At 29.2% G+C, this 12,600-nt stretch overlaps 1 protein-coding gene across 1 annotated transcript in view; it reads right to left on the reverse strand.

The window, feature by feature from the left end:
- Positions 1 to 10,136: 10,136 nt before the first annotated feature.
- Positions 10,137 to 12,600, reverse strand: part of LOC111642163 (rRNA 2'-O-methyltransferase fibrillarin-like) — a gene marked incomplete at its 5' end in the record, with an annotated part of 44,866 nt that continues 42,402 nt past the window's right edge. The window contains one exon of the mRNA XM_023388449.1: positions 10,137 to 10,422. Within this exon, the coding sequence (XP_023244217.1) occupies positions 10,401 to 10,422 (22 nt within the window). The remainder of the gene's footprint in view (positions 10,423 to 12,600) is intronic.

Raw genomic sequence — 12,600 nt, forward strand, 5'->3', positions numbered from 1 at the left:
GAAAGTTTTAGAGCATCAATTAATTAGTACGAAACGACGTGGTTCACACAGATAAATTATCGCCTGTATACCCAAAAATGTCCGAAAGCGAAGCACGCCATTTTGCATAAACGTTTGAAAGAAATAGCCATAAGTATGAAGAAATACGCACAATTTCTTGTATAAAATACATAGGTCAGTCAATACAGTTTGATAACTATGGCGTGTATCGTGAGCAATGGCAAACTTTACGAACATAAGAACTCGACATTAACTTGTTATCACTGTGTGACAGTTTGCCTTTCCATTGTTTTTTGTGTGTTGTTATCAAACTGTATTGACGTAAGTACGTATTTTGTGCAATAAATTGTGCATATTTCTTCAGGACTGTTTCGAAAATTAAACAGTATGTTTAGTAAAAGTATCATAATTTGAGTTATTGGACATTTTCTATTTTTTTGGAAAATGGACTCCCTCGTTCACATTTTACAATGTCATGGTCACAAAATCAAGGATTTTTCCCAGTCTGTTTTTGAATACTAATCTTGGATACATGTTCTATCAAACATAAATTGCCATTTTAGTGTCATAGACTTGGTTTTTTTAGAACAAAAAATAATTCAGAATTTTTGTTTTTTTTTCGGTGTAAAAAAGTACTGTAATTATTAGTTAGTTTGTCATGCAGGTTACAGTACTTTTTGTTACACCGAAAAAAAAGAAACAAAAATTTTGAATTATTTTTGGAAGTATTGTTGTTAAAAATGTTTATTTGCACTATTTAATTTCTGTAAAATTCTGTTATATTAACTTTAATATAAAATCCAATTGAATGACTATTTGTTACAGTTCTCACAATATCAATTTATGTTCATAAATTTCAAACTGTTGTATAAATATATCATTTTACCTTTATATGAAATTCACCTCATTGGATTTGAATAAAATATGTCCATATTCCAACAATATATACTTTACTTATATACTATAAAATGTTGATGCTGAATTACTTTTTGTATGGCAAATGTTTAACTAACATAACCAGATCCACTATTTGGTTTATAATAAAAAAAATTTATTAGTAACATTTTGTAAAGGCTGGAAAATTGTCTTCATTTCTCTTTAGGAGGAGGCCTGTAAAATAAAATCATCAATAATAAATATTTTTATATAACAAAAAGTATTACTGTATATTCCGGCATATAAGACAATCCCTGATTTTTACAGTAAAAATAGTTTGGGATATACTTGACTGTTGGACATTTTTATACCAGCCTGCCCTTGTATCCTATTTCCCCTTCTACAGTCACATGGATTCTGTGAGATGCCCTCTGGTGGATTTTTTTGTCACATTTTTTCTGAAATTTTTTGAAAAATTTCAAAAAATATAAGTTCTCCAATTTCTTCAAGCTGCGAAAAATGCAATAAATAATGTTTTTATTGTGTGCTGAGTTTATTCAGGAAAAAAAATCGAAAAAGTGCCAGCATCTCAGACTCCACGCGACCTTTCCAGTAGGAAAAATTCAGTGGAAAAACACACTCACGAGCATCATTTTGCTATCAATTCTTTTCTCCCAATAATTTTTTTTTTCAAGAAAAAGATCGATTCTAGTCCGATTTTGAACCAAGATATCGCAACATGCTGGCCCGCCCTTGTATCCTATTACCATAACCTCCTTCTCTGCCTCTCAGATCTTGCATATGCGCCCCTGTGCCGCTTCACTGTGGTCCTCAGGAGCACGATCTGAGAGGCAGAGAAAGTGGTATGGTAATAGAATACATACAAGGGCAGGCCGGACGGGTGAAAGATGCGTGTTTTTCTGGGCACAGTGCTGCTCTATCTCTATCCATACCCCAGGCATCCCGGCTGACTGCAGCACCTGCCTATAAAACAACACCAAAAACTCCTGACTTTTGAGAAGATTTTCCTGGGTTAAAAAGTCATCTTATATGCCAGAATATACGGTAACTAGAAAGATATATTAAAAACTTGGAAGTGAAAATGGTTTTTCTCACAATTTATGATAAACCATAAAGTTTAATATAAAATACACTGATTAAATTTACTCTCATACATTTCTATCTACTAGATTTGGTAGATACTAGTTACAACATACTTTAATTTCATGATGTAAGAATTTCAAAATATAACAAATTACCAGAGAAATATATAAGTTGTATTTATTAAAGCACTCTATGAATGAAATCAAATAATTTTTATTTTGAATTGAAGTTGTTCAATTCCAATCATTCAATTTTTGACAAATTGATATAACAAGAATGTTTAATTTACTTTGAGTTTCCTCTGTTGGCTACACTGTATTTGATTCTATAACTTTTATTCATTGATTAAAAAAAAATATATATATATATATATTGAANNNAGCATTTTAAAATATGCGTTTTTAGAGACAAAATATTAAAAAAGCCGTCCAATAGCATTTTAAAATATGCGTTTTTAGAGAGAAAATATTAAAAAAGCCTTCCAATAGCATTTTAGTAGTTACGAAAAAAACTCGAGATGACACTTACCAATTACACGGATATATATATATATATATATATATATATAATATTAATTGAAGAAATATATTTATATTCAAGGGAAGTGCAAAGTGTGATAACACTACACTTACATGAAAATCATGTAACACACACCAGAAAAATTTTAAACCCAAAATATTCAGGTCCCAGTATCCAACTCTGACCAAACATTTTGTTGGTATCACCTTCCGAAATCTACATAACTGATGATAAAAATTTACTTAAGTGTATGTATGTAGCTCCTTAATTTGTATAAAACATGAATTTCAAAAAATGATAAAATGTCATCAGCTAAAAATAGTCACAGCCCAGTTGACTATAAGGAAGAAATTCCTTTTTGTCAAAATACTATCATATTCTTTGTTCTAATGCTTTGGCTTCTATAGTAATGGAGATTGTGGTCTTGCTCATGTCTCCATTGCCATAAGCCCCCTAAAGCATTTCAATGGTATCTGTGGCACATTTTCCAAGTTTAATACAAAATTTAATATTTACTCTTTGTTCAATTTTCACGTTCATTCTTGAACTGCAGAATGACACTAAAATATTACAAAATCACAAGTAGCAAGTGCTTTGGTTTGAAAAATTTAATGCAAATTGGCAGACTGATGTTCAAATATTTAAGGTAGTGATCATCAAGATCCTTTTTACCATCCAATGATAATAAAAAGACTTCATTCTATCACCAAGAGCAAAACAAACCAGTTTCTTCTTGATCTCACCACATATAGAGACAATTCGAGTGATACTATACTAGAATAAAATGAAAATAATTAGGACACTGTGAGCAGAATAGTGAGGAAAATAACATAATAGTGAAGGGGAAAATACAAGTTATTGAGTGTGACACTTAGTGGAAGTACTTCTGTAGATTAGATAATGATAAATCTCATGTTTTAGAAACTTGGGATATACCACAGAATGTAATTGTCAGTTAGTAAAAAAAAATCTAAGAGTACAATTTTAATAGTGTCCAAATAATAATTAAGAGATTTTCCAAATCACAGTTTCTGTATTTGGATGTAAAAAATTTATTAACATTGTGAATCACTCATATTGCAAAAATCTTGTAATGCATAGATTTATTTAAAGTTGTCAAAATTAAATAATTATTTTTCCCTAAAATTTGATAAGTTACATTATGTGTTCAATTCGCTTTTGCCAGTAAATATAGGTGGCGTATGAGTCAACCAAAATGGCTGCCACAAAGGGTATAGCATGCATGGCAACATATGAGAGTTACATGTATGTGTTGTCTTTTTAATATCTTTTCTCTCTGTAGTCGAAATGTTTTATCTGTATTTGTGTCCGACATTAATCCTAGTTGATTTCGTAGTTGTTTAAGTCATGATGATTACACTTTGTGACATTTTAGAATATATGGGTGATCGAAAAAGATGTCTTATAAGGAGAGGAAACGCTAAAACATAACTTCATACAGTAGAACCCCTCTAGTCCGCCCTCGGCTAGTCCGTCACTCCGGTTAATCCGACTGTGGTCGGAGTCGAGAAACTTGTCCCGACTCGTCGGTGACTCACCGTCCATGGCGTGTTTCTGTGTTCGTTATAGTATATGTTTTACATTGTGTGTGTTTTCAACATGCCAGGAGTGAAACGTAAACACGTTACTCTTTCATTAAATGAAAAATTAGCAGTGCTACAAAGACTGTANCTCATGTCTCCATTGCCATAAGCCCCCTAAAGCATTTCAATGGTATCTGTGGCACATTTTCCAAGTTTAATACAAAATTTAATATTTACTCTTTGTTCAATTTTCACGTTCATTCTTGAACTGCAGAATGACACTAAAATATTACAAAATCACAAGTAGCAAGTGCTTTGGTTTGAAAAATTTAATGCAAATTGGCAGACTGATGTTCAAATATTTAAGGTAGTGATCATCAAGATCCTTTTTACCATCCAATGATAATAAAAAGACTTCATTCTATCACCAAGAGCAAAACAAACCAGTTTCTTCTTGATCTCACCACATATAGAGACAATTCGAGTGATACTATACTAGAATAAAATGAAAATAATTAGGACACTGTGAGCAGAATAGTGAGGAAAATAACATAATAGTGAAGGGGAAAATACAAGTTATTGAGTGTGACACTTAGTGGAAGTACTTCTGTAGATTAGATAATGATAAATCTCATGTTTTAGAAACTTGGGATATACCACAGAATGTAATTGTCAGTTAGTAAAAAAAAATCTAAGAGTACAATTTTAATAGTGTCCAAATAATAATTAAGAGATTTTCCAAATCACAGTTTCTGTATTTGGATGTAAAAAATTTATTAACATTGTGAATCACTCATATTGCAAAAATCTTGTAATGCATAGATTTATTTAAAGTTGTCAAAATTAAATAATTATTTTTCCCTAAAATTTGATAAGTTACATTATGTGTTCAATTCGCTTTTGCCAGTAAATATAGGTGGCGTATGAGTCAACCAAAATGGCTGCCACAAAGGGTATAGCATGCATGGCAACATATGAGAGTTACATGTATGTGTTGTCTTTTTAATATCTTTTCTCTCTGTAGTCGAAATGTTTTATCTGTATTTGTGTCCGACATTAATCCTAGTTGATTTCGTAGTTGTTTAAGTCATGATGATTACACTTTGTGACATTTTAGAATATATGGGTGATCGAAAAAGATGTCTTATAAGGAGAGGAAACGCTAAAACATAACTTCATACAGTAGAACCCCTCTAGTCCGCCCTCGGCTAGTCCGTCACTCCGGTTAATCCGACTGTGGTCGGAGTCGAGAAACTTGTCCCGACTCGTCAGTGACTCACTGTCCGTGGCGTTCTGTGTTCGTTATAGTATATGTTTTACATTGTGTGTGTTTTCAACATGCCAGGAGTGAAACGTAAACACGTTACTCTTTCATTAAATGAAAAATTAGCAGTGCTACAAAGACTGTACAAAGGGAAGATTGTTTATTTTACTTTTTTCTGATAATCCGACCTTTTTTGCGTTCCGACCATACCCCCAGTCCCAAAGGTGACGGATTAGAGGGGTTCTACTGTATCTATCCACCTCTTAGCAACTAATTCACTTCAGTTTCACCAACACCTAATTTTGCGGAGCTTAAAATTCTTTTACTTTTACAAATGTTTTCAACCTATCTAATATAGGCTATCATCAGGTTTAATATTATAAATGTTCCAAAATAGAATGTACCGTTTTTGAATATTTTACATATTTAAAATTTTTTTAAAATTTATCTTTAAAATAAATTGAAAGTATGTATGTTAAAGAAATAAATAAAAAGTAAATAAACAAATAAAACAGAAAACAAAGCTAACTAGAAATAAACACGATTTTTAAGGGTTTTTAGGTCCCACTCTTTTTCCTATTATATATTTCCATTTTATATACCCCAGCTTTCTCTTCCTTTTTTACGCTATCTTAATCATTCCATAGCGAGCTATAGATATTGGGTGCTTTTTTTCTTATAAAAACTTGAGAATGGTCTATAAAAGATTAGTTAGGAATTAAAAAGATTATGTGGGTGTGACTAGAAGAAACCTGGCAGTATGTATAAGAGAACGTAGATACAATGTTGACAAACGACACAACACAACATTAGCAATTACAGCACAGACTAAAGGAGCGATTGTAAAATGAGAAGAGGCTAGTCCAGGCATGGCCAACATATGGCCCGTGGGCCGGATCCGGCCCATCTAATGAATTTATGTGGCCCGCAATCAATCTTTCAATATTAGGTATTGAAGTCCGAATAGCTTGATGAAAAATTCTGTGTAAAAATTAAAAAAAAAAAAAAAAAAAAAAAAAAGTCAACAACTCACTGTGCGGTAAGAGTTAACCATCCATTACTAATCTCTTAAGTATAGCGTAGAATATTGATAGAGCATGATAATGTGAAAAATGTATCTGTAATCTTTATCTACAATTCAGTCTCTACGGGGTGACACCACAATGAGATCTTGCACCATGTCAAAATCTTCCTAGGGCAATCTCTGGTTCGGCCCGTGCAAAAAGTTTTCTTTCCAATTCAGCCTGGGGAAAACCCGTTGGCCACCCCTGGGCTAGTCATTAAAATGGTGCACTCTCCATCCATTGCATTGGAGATGGAAAAGGTGGAAATTTATAAAAGCAAACTAAAAAACCATTGCCTAAATGCTAGGGATGCTAATGCGCTTTCAATGGTATGGAAATATATAATACAAAAAAGAATGGGACTTAGAAACACTTAAATCAGGTTTCTTTCTAGTTAGCTTTGTTTTCTATGTTTTATTTGTTTATTTACTTTTTATTTATTTATTTAATACACACATTTTCAATTTATTTTAAAGATAAATTTTAAAAAATTTTTAAATATGTAAAATATTCAAAAACNTTATTTTTATCAATGAGCCATTCACTTACATTGCAATTTTATTATGATTACTTTATTATTTCAATACAGCAAAAGCTGTCTAAAAATAACTTTTATAAGACATAATGTGACTAAGCAGAAAATGAATCTTGGAACAATTTCATAAATAAAATACTATTACAAGCTGAAAAATCTGTCTAACTCAGAAACAGATTATTTTTTATGAATCAATTGTATAAAATAACCTGAATAGAACGGAATTTTTGGGCATAACATTAAATTCTTAATCATAATTAATGCTGTAAGTTGTATGTTTGGATCATGCTTAGCTTTTCAGTGATAAGAGTTATAGTCTACTTCGTTTTTCTTTGTTAAGATTGCAGTTTCATTGTCTAGAAATTAGCTGTAACAATAGAATACCGCTGTTCTCCCAATCCTTTAAAAGAGTTGCTTAATAAAAGTCTAACCCGTTATAAAACAAAACATTCTAACATAACAGAAAAGTCTGGTTGGTATCGCTACCTTCCGTTTGAAACCGTTTTTACTGTAATTTCGTATTGAAAGTATTAGTAGTACTGTACCTCGTATTGCCATCTGCTGTGATTAAATTTAACTAAAAATGGATCATTAATTTAAAAAAGAAAACTCATTTACATGCTTTCTTGTCAAAAATGTCACGTTGTAAAAATATAAAAAATAACAGATGTTTTAATTAATTTTTAACAACACTTGATTCATATTTTATATATATATTTTTAGTATTTTCGAAAATTAATATATTGTAAAAACAACTTTAAAAAATGTTTAATTGCATTAATAATGGTAAAATTTGTTACGGAATTGCTTAACATAATTGGCTTATATATTTAATATAAGTTTTTATGTAAGTTATTAAAAAAATATATGAACTTTCGTTTTCTTCACACACATTTTTCAACCTTCATTTTTGTGACAATATTTTATGTAATATAAAAATTTCAAAATCACGTTTTTCTGGTTAACAAAGATTCATAAGTTTTAATATGACGATAATATAATAATAAAACGACATAGTTAATTTAATTTTGTCCCGGGATTTCCCGGGAAACAGTTCACTTTTATCCCGGAATCCCGGGACAAGCAAAAGACCGGGAAAATGAGAAACTCTAGTGATGTTAATGGCAGCACACGTAATCGCGGCCCCGATACTAAATGTTCCTTACCCAGGCACCTCGAAATGGTAAGGATTGACATAGGGATCCATATGTAATGATGGCGCCACCTGTTTCGATGGTGGATAATGATACTGTGCGGCCTTGGCTGCCAATGCATCAGACAATCTCGAGAAAAATTTTGATAGAGCTCACATTCTAATTCGAAACGAATTTTCATCGCGTCTAAAATACCTGGAAATTCTTGAAATATACATGACTATTTCTAGTGGAAAGGCTCCTATGTTACATGCACGGAGGGTAGTACCAAGGCCTTCTAGATTATATAGGCCATAAAACTGAAGCCAAAACTTTTGGTGACGTCATTCCTTGGATCCGTTACAAGATAGACCTGAACAAGACTTCATTTGTGATCGAATTAGCTGTGGTTAGATGCAGATGATTTAAAAGTTATTACAGTAGTTGTAAACTATTTCCAGAGCCCTACCATAGGGCGACGGAGCAGCCGCTCCAGGCGCTAAGTCCTAGGGGGCGCCTCAGTGGTAAAGAAAATTAAAGGGTATAAATTAGGGGCAACCAAGGGGGCGCCATAATAGGATCTCGCTCCATCCTAAAACTTGTCTCGGGCAGGCATTGACTATTTCCATGAATTAATATTAAATCAATAAAGGAAGTTAAACTTTAAATAAAATAGATTGATGTTCACATATTAAATCTTAAAGAGAATGAGTTATTTTTATTCATGAACGCTAAGCCTGATGTTTTCAATGTAAATGATTTTTAGAAAATTCATACTTTAATAATTTAATGTAGTTTCGTTATTTTATTTTTTTCCTATTTGAGTAAATAAGATAACTTATTAATAAATTAAGAATTTAGAACTTTATACATTTATCATTTTCAGATGTAAATATACATATAAGCAAATGATCAATATAATAATTAAACTTGTTTAAACTATTCTAAAATTTAAACAATACGACTGTCATATTTTCTATATTTTTTTGAAAATATGATGTACAAATTTGTATTTATAATCAAAGACAAGTTTCTAGCATAAGATGTATACTGCATACAAATGTATTAAACAGGGTGCATAGGAAAGTTCCTTTAACCGGAAAATTCTTGGGACGAAGAGAGGTAGAGCTACAGCTATGCAAGTGAGGTAACGGTGTAGTAAAGCGACTACGCCCGACCTAATGCAAACGATAGCAGCGCCCCTAGTGGCGAAATTTGGAAGATAGGCAACGTAAATCGAAAACGGAAACAGATAGAGCAAACTTTCCAATTAGAAAGTTTTAGAGCATCAATTAATTAGTACGAAACGACGTGGTTCACACAGATAAATTATCGCCTGTATACCCAAAAATGTCCGAAAGCGAAGCACGCCATTTTGCATAAACGTTTGAAAGAAATAGCCATAAGTATGAAGAAATACGCACAATTTCTTGTATAAAATACATAGGTCAGTCAATACAGTTTGATAACTATGGCGTGTATCGTGAGCAATGGCAAACTTTACGAACATAAGAACTCGACATTAACTTGTTATCACTGTGTGACAGTTTGCCTTTCCATTGTTTTTTGTGTGTTGTTATCAAACTGTATTGACGTAAGTACGTATTTTGTGCAATAAATTGTGCATATTTCTTCAGGACTGTTTCGAAAATTAAACAGTATGTTTAGTAAAAGTATCATAATTTGAGTTATTGGACATTTTCTATTTTTTTGGAAAATGGACTCCCTCGTTCACATTTTACAATGTCATGGTCACAAAATCAAGGATTTTTCCCAGTCTGTTTTTGAATACTAATCTTGGATACATGTTCTATCAAACATAAATTGCCATTTTAGTGTCATAGACTTGGTTTTTTTAGAACAAAAAATAATTCAGAATTTTTGTTTTTTTTTCGGTGTAAAAAAGTACTGTAATTATTAGTTAGTTTGTCATGCAGGTTACAGTACTTTTTGTTACACCGAAAAAAAAGAAACAAAAATTTTGAATTATTTTTGGAAGTATTGTTGTTAAAAATGTTTATTTGCACTATTTAATTTCTGTAAAATTCTGTTATATTAACTTTAATATAAAATCCAATTGAATGACTATTTGTTACAGTTCTCACAATATCAATTTATGTTCATAAATTTCAAACTGTTGTATAAATATATCATTTTACCTTTATATGAAATTCACCTCATTGGATTTGAATAAAATATGTCCATATTCCAACAATATATACTTTACTTATATACTATAAAATGTTGATGCTGAATTACTTTTTGTATGGCAAATGTTTAACTAACATAACCAGATCCACTATTTGGTTTATAATAAAAAAAATTTATTAGTAACATTTTGTAAAGGCTGGAAAATTGTCTTCATTTCTCTTTAGGAGGAGGCCTGTAAAATAAAATCATCAATAATAAATATTTTTATATAACAAAAAGTATTACTGTATATTCCGGCATATAAGACAATCCCTGATTTTTACAGTAAAAATAGTTTGGGATATACTTGACTGTTGGACATTTTTATACCAGCCTGCCCTTGTATCCTATTTCCCCTTCTACAGTCACATGGATTCTGTGAGATGCCCTCTGGTGGATTTTTTTGTCACATTTTTTCTGAAATTTTTTGAAAAATTTCAAAAAATATAAGTTCTCCAATTTCTTCAAGCTGCGAAAAATGCAATAAATAATGTTTTTATTGTGTGCTGAGTTTATTCAGGAAAAAAAATCGAAAAAGTGCCAGCATCTCAGACTCCACGCGACCTTTCCAGTAGGAAAAATTCAGTGGAAAAACACACTCACGAGCATCATTTTGCTATCAATTCTTTTCTCCCAATAATTTTTTTTTTCAAGAAAAAGATCGATTCTAGTCCGATTTTGAACCAAGATATCGCAACATGCTGGCCCGCCCTTGTATCCTATTACCATAACCTCCTTCTCTGCCTCTCAGATCTTGCATATGCGCCCCTGTGCCGCTTCACTGTGGTCCTCAGGAGCACGATCTGAGAGGCAGAGAAAGTGGTATGGTAATAGAATACATACAAGGGCAGGCCGGACGGGTGAAAGATGCGTGTTTTTCTGGGCACAGTGCTGCTCTATCTCTATCCATACCCCAGGCATCCCGGCTGACTGCAGCACCTGCCTATAAAACAACACCAAAAACTCCTGACTTTTGAGAAGATTTTCCTGGGTTAAAAAGTCATCTTATATGCCAGAATATACGGTAACTAGAAAGATATATTAAAAACTTGGAAGTGAAAATGGTTTTTCTCACAATTTATGATAAACCATAAAGTTTAATATAAAATACACTGATTAAATTTACTCTCATACATTTCTATCTACTAGATTTGGTAGATACTAGTTACAACATACTTTAATTTCATGATGTAAGAATTTCAAAATATAACAAATTACCAGAGAAATATATAAGTTGTATTTATTAAAGCACTCTATGAATGAAATCAAATAATTTTTATTTTGAATTGAAGTTGTTCAATTCCAATCATTCAATTTTTGACAAATTGATATAACAAGAATGTTTAATTTACTTTGAGTTTCCTCTGTTGGCTACACTGTATTTGATTCTATAACTTTTATTCATTGATTAAAAAAAAATATATATATATATATNAAAAAAAAAAAAAAAAAAAAAAAAAAAAAAAAAAAAAAAAAAAAAAAAAAAAAAAAAAAAAAAAAAAAAAAAAAAAAAAAAAAAAAAAAAAAAAAAAAAAAAAAAAAAAAAAAAAAAAAAAAAAAAAAAAAAAAAAAAAAAAAAAAAAAAAAAAAAAAAAAAAAAAAAAAAAAAAAAAAAAAAAAAAAAAAAAAAAAAAAAAAAAAAAAAAAAAAAAAAAAAAAAAAAAAAAAAAAAAAAAAAAAAAAAAAAAAAAAAAAAAAAAAAAAAAAAAAAAAAAAAAAAAAAAAAAAAAAAAAAAAAAAAAAAAAAAAAAAAAAAAAAAAAAAAAAAAAAAAAAAAAAAAAAAAAAAAAAAAAAAAAAAAAAAAAAAAAAAAAAAAAAAAAAAAAAAAAAAAAAAAAAAAAAAAAAAAAAAAAAAAAAAAAAAAAAAAAAAAAAAAAAAAAAAAAAAAAAAAAAAAAAAAAAAAAAAAAAAAAAAAAAAAAAAAAAAAAAAAAAAAAAAAAAAAAAAAAAAAAAAAAAAAAAAAAAAAAAAAAAAAAAAAAAAAAAAAAAAAAAAAAAAAAAAAAAAAAAAAAAAAAAAAAAAAAAAAAAAAAAAAAAAAAAAAAAAAAAAAAAAAAAAAAAAAAAAAAAAAAAAAAAAAAAAAAAAAAAAAAAAAAAAAAAAAAAAAAAAAAAAAAAAAAAAAAAAAAAAAAAAAAAAAAAAAAAAAAAAAAAAAAAAAAAAAAAAAAAAAAAAAAAAAAAAAAAAAAAAAAAAAAAAAAAAAAAAAAAAAAAAAAAAAAAAAAAAAAAAAAAAAAAAAAAAAAAAAAAAAAAAAAAAAAAAAAAAAAAAAAAAAAAAAAAAAAAAAAAAAAAAAAAAAAAAAAAAAAAAAAAAAAAAAAAAAAAAAAAAAAAAAAAAAAAAAAAAAAAAAAAAAAAAAAAAAAAAAAA

Source organism: Centruroides sculpturatus, unplaced genomic scaffold, assembly GCF_000671375.1.
Source record: "Centruroides sculpturatus isolate CEXI.00-Female unplaced genomic scaffold, Cexi_2.0 scaffold1190, whole genome shotgun sequence".
Lineage (NCBI taxonomy): Eukaryota > Metazoa > Arthropoda > Arachnida > Scorpiones > Buthidae > Centruroides > Centruroides sculpturatus.